General features: G+C 40.2%; 1 protein-coding gene across 1 annotated transcript in view; it reads left to right on the forward strand.

The window, feature by feature from the left end:
* LOC132169063 (uncharacterized) overlaps positions 1 to 14648 on the forward strand; it is a 42590-nt gene extending 27942 nt beyond the window's left edge. Inside the window, exon 7 of the mRNA XM_088513162.1 lies at positions 14040 to 14648. Coding sequence (XP_088369288.1) covers positions 14040 to 14648 — 609 coding nt within the window. The remainder of the gene's footprint in view (positions 1 to 14039) is intronic.
* The last annotated feature ends 2154 nt before the right edge of the window (positions 14649 to 16802 follow it).

The following is a 16802-nucleotide window of genomic DNA, read 5'->3' on the forward strand; positions in this document are numbered from 1 at the left end:
TTGCACCATATACTACTATGTTGACCTTGTGCACTTGCAGGTAAAGCATACAAATTATTATCTATTAATTTAGGTAATATTTTGCACAACATTTTTCACACCTCTCTCTCACCCCCAGGCTGCCAGAAACCCTTTTGTAAGTGTTTTGTGAGATTGTGAGTGTTTGGTGCTAACGGAAGGGGAGTTCTTGAAGTTTCGCTTCAAGGAGGTAACACTCTTAAGCCTAGCTCGTTTTTACGACGTTATGCTGCTTAAACATTGTCTTAGTTGTTGTTTGAGTTGCTAGTTTAGCTTTAGCTTTAGTTATGCTTTAAATCTTGTTAGAATTGCATTGTCTTGACTTAGCATGATTTCGTTTGCTTGGAGACGTTGTTTTGAGTTAGGAGACCTTAGAAAGCCTTTTGATAGCCTTAGAATTTGGTTCTAGAGAATAGGAGAACGAGCGAACAAAATGAGGTTCTCTTTGAAAACCTCGAAGCGGACGTATGCTCTCGCGACCGTACGTACGGTCCGAGATATCACAGAGGACGTACGGTCCCAATCCGGGACGTACAGTCTAGAGTATGATAGGGAACTTTATTTTAACTAGTCGTCCGATAGGTCCTATTTTTATATTTTAGAGTCATTTTTTATAGAAATAGAGCTAATAGAAGGTTTTCCACAGATTCGAAGAATCTGGATCATTTGGAATACTCGGAGACGTTATATGGCCCAAGTGAGTTTTAACTCACATAATGCTCATTGTTATTTTCCATGCACTACACGACTATTTTGTGTACCAAAAACATGCATACTTGTAACTTTCACATTTATACTTTCTGCACATGAACTCTAGCATTTTGAGAAAAACGTTGTGTTGAATATGTTAAGAAAGTGAGACTTGTAAAAGCATGCATGTAAAATACAAACAAGATAATTTGCATCATATGACACAGTACACCAGTACGTGCGGTATAATGGTCATGGGCTTACTATACATGTTAGCTTTATGGTCAAATGTATAAGTGTTATGTGGGCTTTGGATGCAATGGTTTTGTCACGTGATGCAGCCATTTCCAAATGGCTAGGTTACTACAAGACGAACATCATTAATGGTGTGGGCCACCCGAGGTTGGACTCGATCGTGTCACTAGTGTTATATGCGGTAGCGTATAATGGCCGGGGCACCGACATTGTATTACAGGTCCCTCGGGATAGCACCAACCCTGCTGAGAAAGGGTAATATCTCGGGTAGGCCATATTGTTGAACTATGACTGTCACTCTATATCATATGCATATATCATATATCTATACCACATTCTTGATAAAAATTGACATATGGAACTGTTTCTTGCCTTATGAAAATGGAGTTCATTACTAAATTGGCATGGACATTATTTGCGTTAATATTCACTAAGTCTTAGACTTACCCCCTTTTTTATTTATGTTTTCCCCTATCATTACGAATATCTGCACAGTTTAGCTACCCTAGAAGAGGATGCCGTCGGAGCCGACTTGGGTGATAGCTCAGGACTTGATTTGGGTAATTTTTTAGGACATGGATCCGGTTTGGTTGAATTTTATGTGGAAGGTTGGAGGAACTGCCCGTGATGATATGATCAAGAATTTAATCTCGTTAGCCCTACTCAAGCTTAGATCTAGGATTTGATCTGTTAATCTTTTGTTCGAACAATGTTATGACATGATGTTATGGTTCGTAATCCTATTTTGATGATGTTTTGATGACTAGTACCGTTGATGGTTATCTTTATGTTATGATGATTTATATTTACTCTGGTACATGTTGTGTGGATGTTAAATTTACTGCTCTCTATTTCCTATAGTTTTCGAAAGTCTTTTCCTGAGATTTTCTCGTTTCGATGTGAAAAGTTGAAATCCCTGAGTCTTGTCCCGCGAGGGATAAGGCTGGGAGACAAACTTTGGGGTCAATTACTAGTTAATCGATTTACCCATCAGGGTTGTTACAGTTGGTATCAAAGCCTTGTGCTCTGAAAATACTATAGTTTAAAGGAAAAGAGAACTTAGGCCATGATCACACCAGAGTTTAGGTTAGATAGGTTGTTAGGACTTAGCCTCTAGGTTCGGTCACTCGGTTCTAGACGAATCGGTTATAACTCTGCTTTTCGTTGCAGAGAATCCTGCCCCGAAGGAACCCTACAATTGGACCTAACGTGCTAGAACTTGGATACCCTAACGGAATATTCACCCCGAGCCTGCAGACATCCTAGTCTATTAAGTAGCACCCTCGAGTAATCAAGTGATGGACGCGATTGGCCAGCTAGTGTTTGTCTTAGATTGCGATAGGGTTGCAAGGCAGCCAGTTAAAAGGACTGGATGCTCTTTGAAGGACTTCTGTAGTCATCACTCGGTGAGTTTCGATGGAAGAGATAATCACATCAGCGCTGAGAATGGCTAAATGACATGAAGGAATTGTTAGTTACAATTGGGTGTACTAATGAGCAGAAGGTGGCTTATACTGCTTATAAGCTAACGGGAGAGGCCAAGCGTTGGTGGTAGGACAAGAAGGCGGTGGCAAGCACCGATTTGGGATCAGAGACTGCCATTACTTGGGACATCTTTATGCACAAGTTCAATTGGCACTTCTTTCCTCGAGTCGTACAGGAGGTGAAGGCGCGAGAGTTTCTGGAGTTGGTCCAGTGAGGAATGTCGATGATTGAGTATGCCGTGAAGTTTCTGCAATTGTCACGCTTCGGCATGTACCTCATCCCGAATGAGGAAAAGAAGGCGAGGAAGTTTGAGCGAGGTTTGAACTCTCGAATTCGAATTATGATGAGTTGCTTTGACATCTGAGATTTCTCTCAGTTGGTGGATCGGGCTTCGATTTACGAAGAGAGCCTGAAGGAGAATGCTACTAAGTACGCGGATCAGAAGATGAGGGCTCAAGGACCTGGTACTTTGGCAGGAAAAGTCAGGCCAACTAAAAGGATGGCAGTGGGGAGTTTTCTACCACAGAGATCGCAAGAACGTACCTCTGGTAACCCTCCAATTCTACTGCAAATGAGTTAGATATCAAAATTGTGTAGGAAGTGTAACCGAGTTCACTGAGGACAATGTAGGATGGCGACCGGGACTTGCTATTGGTATGACCAGTTTGGTCACTATAGCAAGGACTGCATGAGCAAAGGAGGTGCTCAGAAACCTTTGGCACCAGCTCGGGTTTATGCGCTTGTTCCAGAAGAATCGGAAGGAGGATCGAAAGTAGTGACAGGTACTCTCCCTATAATTGGATTTGAAGCTTTAGTTTTATTTGATTTAGATGCTACCCACTCTTTCGTATCATTTATGTTTGTAAGACTGTCTAGACTTGTAGTACGAACTTTGGAACCTAGTCTAAACTACCCCCGTAGGGAAAACTGTGGTTTGTAAGCGTGTAGTTTGTGGATGCCCTATCAACAATTGTGGAAGAGTACGTCCCGCAAACTTAGTTGTTCTCCTTATGATTAGTTATGACATTATTCTTGGAATGGATTGGCTGGAGAAGCAACAGGCAATTATCGACTGCACTTGGAAGCAAGTTACATTTAAGTCGTGGGGAGAAGGAGAAGTAACGTACATTGGATCGTGAGTGAGCTCTTTACCTCCAAGGATTTTGGCCATTCTGGCCAGGAAGCTTATTCTTAAAGGAGGATAGGCGTTTTTGACGTTCGTTGTTACCCCACTTAAGGAAGAGAAAAAAGGCCTGCAAGACATTCCTGTGGTGCGAGATTATCCAAATGTCTTTTCAACAGACTATTCTGGGTTGCCACCACAGAGGGAGGTGGAGTTTAGGATTGAGTGCGTGCCAGGCAATAATCCTATATTGAAGGCACAGTATAGGATGGCGCCATCAGTTTTAAAAGAGCTAAACAAACAGCTCCAAGAGCTTCGGGATAAAGGATTTATCTGCCCTAGTTCATCACCGTGGGGAGTGCATGTGTTGTTCGTGAAGAAGAAGGATGGGTCAATGAGGATGCGCATTGACTACCGCGAGTTGAACAAGGTGACGATCAAGAACAGATATCCTTTGCCAAGGATTGACGATTTGTTGGATCAGTTGCAAGGAGAGCGCGTGTTTTCTAAGATCGATCTGCGCTCAAGCTATCACCAAGTGAGGGTGAAGGAGGAGGACATTCCTAAGATTGACTTCAGGACTCGTTACGAACAATACATGTTCTTAGTTATGTCTTTCAGACTAACTAATATGCCCACTATCTTCATGGACGCGATAAACAGAGTCTTTCATTACTATCTAGATCAGTTCACTGTGGTCTTTATTGATGACATTCTGATCTACTCTAAGACGCAGGAGGAGCACGAGGATCATTTACGGAAAGCATTGGAAAGGCTTCGAAGCGAGCAACTCCATGCTAAACTCGAAAAGTGCTAGTGTTTGCTGGATAGCGTGTCTTACATTGGGCACGTGATTTTCGGAGAGGGTGTAGCGATTGACCCGGAGAAGGTAAAGGCAGTAGTGGAGTGGACTAGGCCAATTAGTGTGTTCGAGATCTAAAGTTTCTTAGGACTTGCTGGTCACTACCGACGTTTTATTAAGGATTTCACGAAGCTATCGGCACCATTTACTACTCTGAACAAGAAGAATGCTCGCTATGTTTGGATGGACGAGTGTGAGAAGAGTTTTTAGGAGCTGAAGAAGCACCTGATAATTGCTCATATGTTGGTATTACCTACGGGATCTGGCAATTTCGTAGTGTATAGCGACACCTCTAAGAAGGGTTTAGGGTGCGTGCTTATGTAGAACGGCATTGTTATTGCCTACACTTCACGTCAGCTAAAGACTTATGAGCAGAACTATCCTACACACGACTTGGAGTTGGCAACAGTTGTGTTTGCTCTAAAGATTTGGAGACACTATTTGTATGGCGAGAAGTGTGAGATATACACGGACCACAAGAGCTTGAAGTACTTCTTTACCTAAAAGGAGCTCAACATGAGGCAGAGAAAGTGGTTGGAGCTGATCAAGGATTAGGATTGTGAGATCAATTATCATCCTGGCAAGGGTAATATAGTGGCAGATGCGTCAAGCAAGAAATCAACGGTGGAGCTTGCCGCTCTTGAGATTTATCAACCCCAGTTGATCAGGGAGTTCCTTGGGATGGGATTGGAAGTAGTAGACAAAGGTGCACCCGTACACTTGGCTAACCTGATGGTTTAGTCAAAATTGCTTGTAAGGATCAAAGCCGCTCAGTTGGATGACCCTGATTGCGCCAAGATCAAGCAGTTGCTTGAAGAAGGAAAGGCAAGGGAGTTTTGTCTCAAAGATGATGGGTTGCTTACCCATTTTAAGCAAGTGTGTGTACCAGAGAGTGGAGGATTCAGGAAGAAGATAATGAGTGAGGCTCATCGTTCCCGTACATTATACATCCCGGTGGTACTAAGATTTATCGGGACGTGAAGGGATCATATTGGTGAAACAATATGAAGCGAGATATTGCAAGGTTTATGGAACAATGCTCAACCTGTCAACAAGTGAAAGCGGAGCATTAGAGACAGGGAGGAACACTCAAGCCCTTGCTTGTACCGAAGTGGAAGTGGGATAAGATCGCTGTGGATTTTATTTTGGGGTTACCCAAGGCACCCACTGGAGAAGATTCCATCTAGGTAGTAGTTGATAGTCTCACAAAGAGTGCTCACTTCATTCCCATGAAGGTTAAAGATCCAATGGATAAGTTGGCCAAACTATATGTTGAGAATATAGCCCGTTTGCATGGAGTGCCATCAGCGATCGTTTTGGATAGAGATTCTCACTTTACTTCAAGGTTTTGGCGAAGCTTGCAGAAGGAGATAGGGACAGAGCTAAAGTTTAGTGTTGCCTTCCATCCACCGACAAATAGTCAGTCGGAGCAGACTAATCAAATTTTGGAATATATGTTGCGAGCTTGCGTGTTGGATTTCAAGGGTAATTGGGTCCAGTATCTACCTTTGATCGAGTTCGCCTATAACAACAGCTACCAGGCGACTATTGGAATGCCGCCTTACGAAGCACTTTATGGACGTAAGTGTCAGTCGCCCTTGTATTGGGACAACGCTGGTGAGAGGCAAACGTTGGGGCTGGAGTTGATCAGGACACTCGTGACAAGTTACCCATCATCAGGGAAAGGATGAGTGCAGCTTAGAGTCAACAGAAGAGTTATACTGATAATCGGAGACTACCGTCGGAATTCGACATGGGGGATCGTGTATTTCTAAAGATATCATCCATGAGGGGAGTGATACGATTTGGGAAGAAGGGGAAGCTCAGTCCTTGATTTATTGGACCGTTTCAGATCACCTAGAGGATTGGGAGATTGACATATAAAGTCACCTTACCCCCAAATTTGGTCGGAAAGCATGACGTTTTCCACGTCTCGATGTTAAGGAAGTACATCGTTGATCTCGACGTGATTATGGAGTACGAACCAATAGGAATCCAGGAGGGATTGACCAATGTCAAAGAACCAGTGAAGATCGTGGATAAGAAGGAGCAAGTGCTACATACCAAGACGATTCCTATCATTAAAGTATTGTGGCGTAACCATGGAGTTGATGAAGCATCATGGGAGGCAGAGCAAGACGTGCGGAGTCGCTATCCGCATTTGTTTGAATGATTGTGTATGACTCTTTTCTTCAAAGATTATACTTTGACAGTATGCCTATTTCCTTTTTGGATAATGGAATAGTTGACTAAGAAAGAGTTGCTTTTCTCTACAAGATTATGGCACCTATACCAATCAACCCGGACTACATGTGGAATTGCTCCTTCTGTGAGCTGATGGACTTAGGAGTTGAGATTGATGAGGATTGGTATAGCATTGGCAACATTGAGTATGACATGCTTGATGATTTATGAGGTGATTTTCCGCAGTTGTTTGAGGATGACGTAGTTCCATAATGGATGGGAGTAGATAGCCCAAAAACCCACAGACAAAAGGTAACATTCTACTACACTTTTAAGAGCTAATCTTTTGGTATTGTGTTTAGAAATTTCGAGGATGAAATTTTTATAAGGAGGGGAGGATGTAGTGACCTAAATAATTAACTAAGCTTAGGTAGCTTAGTTAGGGGATAATTTGGGCTTTGGGTCACTAAGGACCCTAGAAGGGTAATTTGGACTTTTGGACCAGACGTACGCTAGGGTTAACTGACATACGCTTATGTTTGTAGCTCGGACGTGTGTAGGGGGACCACCATACGTACACTCTGTAAATAGTACACGAACGTACGCGGGACTACACAGACGTACGCTACTTTTTGGAATACCCTTTGGATAATACCTGGACGTATGAAGCAGCCTTTGGACTACTGTGGAAATAGTACCGGACGTATGCTAGGGTTGGCGAACGTCCGTTGCTTTTCTATAGAGTTGGTAGAGCCCCTCAGATATAAATACCCCTTACTTCTTTAGTTTTTCACACCTCTCTCTCACCCCCAAGTTGCCAGACGCCCTTTTGTTAGTGTTTTGTGAGATTGTGAGCGTTTGGTGCTAAAGGAAGGGAAGTTCTTAAAGTTTCGCTTCAAGAAGGTAATGCTCTTAATCCTAGCTCGTTTTTATGTCCTTATGCTACTTGAACATTGTCTTAGTTGTTGTTTGAGTTGTTAGTTTAGCTTTAGCTTTACTTATGCTTTGAATCTTGTTAGAATGGCGTTGTCTTGACTTAGCATGATTTCATTTGCTTGGAGACGTTGTTTTGAGTTAGGAGACCTTAGAAAGCCCTTTGATAGCCTTAGAATTTGGCTCTAAAGAATAGGAGGACGAGTGGACAAAATGAGGTTCTCAGTGAAAACCTCGAAGCGGACGTATGATCTCGCGGCCGAACATACAGTCTGAGACATCATAAAGGACATACGGTCCCAATCCCGGATGTATGGTCCAGAGTGTGATAGGAAACTTTATTTTAACTAGCCGTCTGATAGCTCCTATTTCTTGTTTGAGAGTGGTTTTGATAGAAATAGGACTAATAGAAGGTTTTCCACAGATTTGGAGAACCCGGATCATTTAGAATACTTGGAGACATTATACGACCCAGGTGAGTTTTAACTCACATAATGCTCATTGTTATTTTCCTTGCACTGCACGACTATTTTGTGTACCAAAAACTTGCATATTTGCAACTCTCGCATTTATACTTGCTGCACATGAACTCTAGCATTTTGAGAAAAACATTATGCTGAATATGTTAAGAAAATGAGACTTGTAAAAGCATGCATGTAAAATATAGACAAGATAATTTGCATCGTATGACATGGGACACTAGTACTTGCGGTATAATGGCCATGGGCTTACTATATATGTTAGCCTTATGGTCAAATGTATGAGTGTTATCTGGGCTTTAAATCCAATGATTTTGTGACGTGGAGTAGCCATTCCCAAATGGCTAGGTTATTACAGGATGAACATCATTAGCGGTGTAGGCCACCCGAGGTCAGACTCTATAATGCCACTAGTGTTATGTACGATAGTGTACAATGTCTGAGGCACCAGCATTGTATTACAGGTCCCTCAGGACAGCATTAACCCTGCTGGGAAGGGGTAATATCTCGGGTAGGCCATACTGTTGAACTATGATTGTCACTCTATATCATATGCATATATCATATATCTATACAATATTCTTGAGCAAAACTGTCATATGGAATTGTTTCTTGCCTTATGAAAATGGAGTTCATTACTAAACTGGCATGGACATTATTTGCGTTAATATTCCCTAAGTCTTAGACTTACCCCCCTTTTTATTTATGTTTTCCCCTATCATTACGAATATTTGCGCAGTTTAGCTACCCTAGAAGAGGATGCCATCGGAGCCAACTTGGGTGATAGCACAGGACTTGATTCGGGTCATTTTTTAGGACATGCACCCGGTTTGGTTGAAGTTTATGTGGGAGGATGGAGGAACTGCCCTTGATGATATGATCAAGATTTTAATCTTGTTAGCCCTACTTAAGCTTAGATCTAGGATTTGATCTAGTGATCTTTTGTTGGAACAATGTTATGACATTATGTTATGGCATGTTTTCCTATTTTGATGACGGTCTGATGACTGGTACCGTTGATGGTTATCTTTATATTATGAGGATTTATATTTACTCAAGTACGTGTTTTGTGGATGTTAAATTTATTACTCTCTATTTCCTATAGTTTTCGAAAGTCTTCCGCTGAGATTTTCTCATTTCGATGAGAAAGGTTGAAATCCCTGAGTCATGTCCCACGAGGGATAGGGCTGGGAGACGAACCATGGGATCAATTACCAATTAATTGATTTGCCCATCGAGGTCGTTACATTGTAGCCGCTCCATGCCTCTTAAGGTGTTATATTCTTGACACTTTTGGTAGGACATCGGTTGAGTAGATATGATGAGCACACCACGGCTTTTGCCCATAATTGTTTTGGCAGCCCTTTCTCCTTGAGCATAGTTCTGGTCATATTAAGAAATGTATGGTTCTTTCTTTCGGCGATCCCGTTTTTCTGTGGTGTGTAAGCAGCTGTCAACTGAGGCTTTATGCCTTGTTCCCTGCAATACTTATCAAATTCTTTTAAGGTGTATTCTCCACCTCGGTCAAAATGGAGAGTTACAAGCTTATGGCCACTCTAATTTTCAACAAGAGCTTTCAAGTTCTTGAATACAATAAAGGCAGCTGATTTTTCTTTAAGAAAATAAACTCGAAGTTTTTTGGTAAAGTCATCGATGAAGGTAATAAAGTATCTATTACCTCCTAAGGACATGGGCTCTATTGGTCCACATATGTCGGTGTGAACCAGTTGCAATGGTAATGTTGCTCTCCAAGATTTGCCACTGGGAAAAGGAAGTCTTGCCTGCTTGCCAAGTATACATCCTTCACAAACATTGCTCGGTGGCTCGATCACTGGTAGCCCATGCACCATGCCAACTGAAGATAGTAGCTTTATACCACTAAAATGTAGATGGCCAAAGCGAAGATGCCACTTCCATGACTCACTTTCCTTGAGTCCATAGAAGCACTTCTCAGACTTTATGTTAAGATGTAACGGGAACATGCGATTATTGGTCATTGGAACACAAGCCACAATTCCTCCACGTGTATCTCTCAAAATGAGAGACTAATTCTCCATATGTATGGTGTACCCCTGCTCGAGCAGTTGCCCAATGCTAAGAATATTGCTTTTCATGTTAGGCACATAATAAACATAAAAAATGTACCCTTTCTTACCATCATTTTGACAGATTTTTATCTTCCCTTTGCCTTCAACTGAGACTTTGGAAGAGTCCCCCAAGTTCACATTTCTATGAACTCCTTTTGTGAGTTCTACTAGCAGATCTTTCTTCCCACACATGTGATTTCTTGCGCCAGAATCGAGGTACCAAACCTCATTTTGTGAATTTGAATCATCATGAGCGAGAAGTAAAATAGAATCACTACGAACCTCATTTGTTGCTTCTGCAACATTTGGTTGTTCATCATCTTTGTGCCAACAATCCAAGGCATAGTGTCCAAACTTCTTGCAGTTGTAGCATTGGATATTCTTGGAGTTTCCACCTCCATATGTGGATCTTCCTCTTCCTCGGTAGCCTCCTCGTCCTCGACCTCTAAAGCTTTGAGTCTCTTGCTGACTTTAACGTGGTTGTTAGAAAATACCACGCCTTCGGCGTCTGCCACGACCACGGTTGGAGTTGAATTTGCCTTGATCATTTTGAGTCAATTTTGACTCTAGTGCTTGTTCTAATACACCAGAATTAGCATTCTTCTGCATCCTTTGCTCATGTACTTGTAATGAACCCAACAACTCCTCAATTGTTAGCTTCTCCAAGTCCTTAGACTCTTCAATAGCTACAACTACAAGTTCAAATTTAGAGGAAAAGGATCGAAGTACCTTTTCAACGACTCGGATGTCATCGAACTTCTCATTGTTTCTTTTCAAACCATTCACGATTACCAGCAATCATGAGAAATAATCGGACACCGATTCTCCATCCTTTATGTAAAGAGCCTCAAACTCGCCCTGTAATGATTAGAGACGGACCCGTTTCACCTGTTCGTCTACTTTGAAGATGGAAGCTAGAATCTCCCATGCTTGTTTACTTGTCATTGCTTCAGCAACTTTCTCGAAGGTAGACTCGTCCAATGCTTGATAGAGTAGAAACAAGGCCTTTTTGTCCTTCTTCCTTTGCTCCTTAAGAGTCTTCTTCTCATCTGTTGTGTATTTAGCTTCCTCCTCCTCAATTGGTTCTGTAAATCCGTCAATAATGACTTCCCACAGATCTTGAAACCCAAACAAGGCTCTCAGTTGGATAAACAATGACCCATAGTATCTTTTGATAATCTAGGGACAAAAATGGGAATTGGCACAACTAAGCTTGGATACCAATTTGAAAGATAAAATACTTGTTTACAAACTAGTTACCTCTTTTCTATTTCTCTCTCTCTCTCTCTCTCTTTTCTTTCTTTCTCTCTTTTATTACTAAAAGACAAAGAACAAATAATTAGACTAGAGAAGAGTGGAGGAATTCTTCTTTATATTTCACTTGTATGAAAATACATCTTACGAAGCCTATAAATAGAGGCATTCAAAGACTAACTTACAAAGCTTTTACTTCTCCATATTTATTGTATTAAATAACAAAAAACTTATCTTTAAGTTTAGACTTCAGTTGAGAATTGAATAAACACATGAGTTTAGAAAACTAAAGTCCCTTATTAATTAAAAGAACTTATAACTTCTACCATTTAGAAAAAACTCTCTTGCATTTTGGTTTTGATTTGTTGAGCTTCCAGCATATATATGGATATAAATTCATTTTTTGTAAAAATCAATTTAAAGCAAGATACTTCATAACATATAAGTATAATTCTTAAACTCTCTCTTAGTACGCCAATTTACACAATTCTGATCCATGTACTAGGGTTGCATGTAATCCCGAAGGATCTCTTCTCATGCCTGTTGCTATGAGGTAAGTGAATTTAGGACAACTAATTAGCCAAAATGCATTCACAAGTGTACCATCATTCTTTTTGGCCAAAATTACCTCTGTTAGGTTTTAATTTGGCCTTATATTCAATACAAATATCTATTGTTTCTTTCGTTCTTTAAAACCATGTTTAAGAGCACAAGTTTGGTGCAAAAAGGAAGCTCTTTGTTTTTCCATTAGATGGGCGTTAGGACTAGGACGTGATGGCACTTCAAGGAATGCACTCTGCTTCCTAGTCAAATGGCACATCATCACGGTCTCGTGACAACACTTCAAGAAAAGCTTTTTACTTTCTCGTAAGATGGCACGTCAGGAAGGGCTTGTCACGTGACTCAAGAGAAAGCTCTCTATTTTCTAGTTAGATGGCAGGTTAGGACAGAATTGTGACGGGACTGCAATGAGTTTACTCTTGCCGTCATGACGCGACTCTGTTCCCGTTAAGACGTGAATATATCCAGATTTCATATTTGCATATTTTGTTCATCACGTCTTGACACTAAATGAGTCCCATTAAGACATGATTAGTAAATTTTCTTGACTAAGTTCCATTTTCTATTACTATTCACAGTAGACTTTTTGGGTGATTTTCTCGATAGTGTCAAAGTTTTACTTCGAGCAAATAGTTCTCATGAGTTGATTTCCAAGGATGCGGTGAAAGCTTAGGGTTGTCCTTCTCTTGATGTGTTGATCATCATTCTACAATCTACAACAAGTTTTCATTCTACTACCATGAAGAAGCCTACCAGAGCGTCAGTGAGGAAATGCGCTCCATGAAGATCATCATCTAGGAGGCAAGGAAGTGAACTTGTTATTCTTACAAAGTCTAGAGACTTGCAAGGGTTTGTGATAATTTCGATTGTTTGTATTATGTTTCTTCGTATAGTGATTTCTCGGATTTGGCTGCCTCGGAGTGGTTTTTCCATTTGATTTGTTCAAATGGTTTTTCACTTCGTCAACACATTTTTGTTTTGTGGCTGTGATGATTTAATTTTCGCTAAGCATGTTTAATTTGTTTATGCGTTATCATTCGTACTAGTTGTTGTTGGGGGTAGAACACAATCCTCGTGTTTTATCAATTGGTATTAGAGCGAGGTTCGCTCGTGTTTTGAATCATGTCTTGAGGCTATTCTTATCCCCTTTTGCTATGGATTTGCCCATGTCTATTAATGTTCCCTTTCTTGATGAGATTTTTTATTTCAAAGATTTTGATATGTCTTCTGTATCGTGTGCTGGCATACCGGAGTCTTTAAATTCTTCTAAGTTAGGAAGTCCTAATAGCTAGTGATTGTGCTGATCATTCTAGTTTACTAGGGTTTCTAATTGAATCTCAAAATCAGTCGTCCAAGAGACTTCATTTGGTCAATCTTGATAATGAGCTTGTTATGGATGAGTTGGTCAGAGTTAACTCTGAAATGGATTTGTTAAAATCGGATAATGATGTGATGGAAAAGAAGATCCTTACGGTTGAGCATGTTGCTAAAGCTCATTGGCCCCTACAATGGGTTTAAAATTTTTTACTTTATAAGATAATTTTTCAACTAATTGATATACAGCTCCCACGGCCAGGGAAAAAAAAAAAAAGATTCACGGCCCTACACGGGATTAGATTTCAGTAAGGAAGCAGTTCCTTATTTATTTTTTTTATTTTTATGTTAGCCACTTAGGATAGGTTATTCCATAATACAAAGAGTATATATATATACTCTGACTCTAGCATAGCAGCCGAATAAGAAGACTCAAACTGAAAAGTAAGTATGAACTTCTCTTCCAAATTGATCCCAATAGACATAGACTTTTTTGATTCTCTTCCAAAAGTAAGTAGCTTTTTTAAGTTCTCTTCCAAATTGCATTGTGACTTCCAAGTTGCAATTTTTTCTAAAGGAATATGTTCTTCTATTATTTGTATTATAAGATAATGTTCTAATTATTGCTTTCTTTTTCTTTTTTTTTTTGGTTTAAAAATTTATTGAGTTACTAAACTATTGTTGCAGCATAAACTATGATCTTTTGACTCCTCAATTGATCCGTATGTTGTGGGTTAGAAGAAGGCTTTTCAAAGAGCATGGAATTGTTCTAAGACTTTGATTAATAATTGCAGGAGGTCGAGAGAATTGTTCATCCCAAGTTTAAGGAAGCTCTCAACAATGATCTTTTGACTCCTCGAGAATTGTTTACGAAGGAGCATGAGGACCTGAGGAAAGCGGGAGAGAAATGGATGAAGGGTACAGCAACTTCTTGTACTGTGATAGCTGCTCTCATCATTACCATTATGTTTTCTGCAATTTTTACGGTTCCAGGCGGTAACAACCAAAATACAGGCTTCCCAATATTTTTAGATAAAAAATTGTTCATGATCTTTATACTATCCGATGCATGCTCTCTCTTTTCCTCTTCAACTTCAGTCTTGATGTTTTTGGGAATCCTAACATCACGCTATGCAGAAGATGATTTTCTTGAATCATTGCCAAGAAAGATGATCATAGGCCTCTCTACTCTTTTCTTCTCCATTGCAACCATGATGATAGCCTTTTCTGCTGCTCTTTTAATTATGCTACATGGACAATTAAGGATTGTCATTCCTGTAGTTTGTTTAGCTAGTTTACCCATCACCCTATTCGTACTAATGCAGTTCTCCCTTCTTGCTGACATGTTCATTTCCACTTACAGACCGGGCATCTTCAATAAGAAAATGAAGCGGTCCATGTAACTTTATTCAGTTTGCTGTGTAATGCAATGTAAACGTGTTATAATTGGCATACAAGCCAGACCTAATGATCTTTTCTTGTTCTCTTTTTTCTTTTCTTTTTTTCTTTCTTTTTTTTGCTGGACAGATGATTGATAAATGTGTAGTTGGTTTACGTTGCAGACGTTGTGATTCATCCAGCTGGTTTTAAGACCAATTATCGTTTACTCTTTTTATTCTTTAATTTTCTAATTTATATTGCTCCAAATATAGTCTCTTTGACGCGAGCACAGCGACACACGACCTCGTCCATGTACCGCCAGATCATGACAAGTCCTCCAAGCAGCTTGACTCTTTTAGAGCCTAGAAAGGCTTCAAAATGACTTATCACCGTGTTTCTATTTTTTTTTCTTTCTTTCTTTACATACAATTTTTTACTATTTACAAAAAATATAATAAACACAATATAAAAAGATCTTAAGTATTTTAAAACACAATATATATGTGTACCGAAACTTTATAAATGTGTCAATATATCAATAATGTTACATATAGGCACTATAAAAAAATAAAAAATACAAAAATACAAATACAAATACCCAAAAACAAACTGACTTTAAATAGCAACTAAATCCATTTCATATGGATAATAATTCAAATAACCCGTAAGCCACTGCTCTTATAACAACATATTTTTCCAATTCACATAGCTAATAATTTAAATAATACTTGGAGGCTTGGAGCTCCCACGACCGGCCCGCACCCCTCTCTTTTCGCATTACCTGAATGTATAACTGAATCCATAACATTGTACACCATCAGAATCCAATCATTCTCCGTCACCAATAAGGAACAAGAACTCGGGATATAGTGACCGATGGATACAGGGGTAACGGTTATGAATCAATAGATGGGTAACAGACAGACGAAGGCAATCAACTGCTGGTTCGATGAATGGCAGCAATAGATCCAAATATTTGAGTATTGGACTGTCAGGATGGACGAACTGCTCACACAAAGGAAGACGAAGGGTTCGATTGATCGAAACCCTAAAAAATACTACTCTCAAAAAGTAGTATTGAGGAAAGAAATTGGAATGGAAGCAAGCCAGTGAGAAGTAGGAAAAACTTGTAAAGCTTTAGCAAGCAACAATAGCGTCTTAAGAAAAAGGTGAAAGTAGAAAATAAAAGAAAGAGGGAGAAACCCCTTTTATAGTGTGTCTGAGAAGACGAAGGGGCATCGGCGCTTAAAACCCTAGACGACGCCTCGGAAACACGCGCAATAAGTGCCGTAGCAGGTGCGTCTTATCACCTTCCAGATGATGACGCGTGGTAAGCAAAAGTACGACCATACCGACGTTGACACGTGGACGCGTACTTAACCATGCAAATCGACAAGCAAGCAAATCGACTAATCCACGGTCAAATCAACCGTCTCGGCAAAAATCAGAGGGAAAAATCTCACCAAAATTTGAAGCCCAAAGTTCAAATTTCCCACCTCGGATGCCTCAGACATGCCACTTCAAAGAGTCGGACCTCGGAAGACCGATCCATTCTTGAAGAACACAAAATTTTCATAGTCATTTAGACCAGGAAATTGGGGGGTAACTGTTGGGTCATGGATCAGCTTTGTAAGGCCCAACAGATCCCGAACCTGGTTTCCGTAAATCCGCAAACCCAACAAGGCCTCGGACGACTTAGCCTGAACTCAACTCATGGACCGAAATAGTCAATAACCGAAGGGCAGGTCAGTCATTCTACAATAAGGATATATCTATATTCTATTAAATTAGGTAATCTTATCAACGAGATAGGCCATCATTCAAATTCAAAAGGTTATCTACAGTGATTAGGATGCATGATAGCTGTCAGCGTTTAAGCTGTACACGTCTGACCGAGGACTACTCGGGCATCCTTATCTAACGTCAAACAGAAGCCATATCACTTATCCCACAATCTTAGGCTACTAAGATCACGGAGTGGCTAACAAACTCTATCATTCTCAAATAACTGCACAACAAATATTGAGGGATAAGGGATCTGAGACGTGTGGGGAATCAAACTTCATTTCATGCCTATAAAATGCAATTCACCTCTCAATGCTAAGGTAATTGCAACCTTTGCTTTTCAGCTTTCTTGTTGCTTGTATTTTCTCTCTCAGATCATTGAGCCGTCGGAG

The sequence above is a fragment of the Corylus avellana genome, chromosome 2 (genome assembly GCF_965113065.1).
Source record: "Corylus avellana chromosome 2, dhCorAvel1.hap1.2, whole genome shotgun sequence".
Taxonomy (NCBI): Eukaryota; Viridiplantae; Streptophyta; class Magnoliopsida; order Fagales; family Betulaceae; genus Corylus; species Corylus avellana.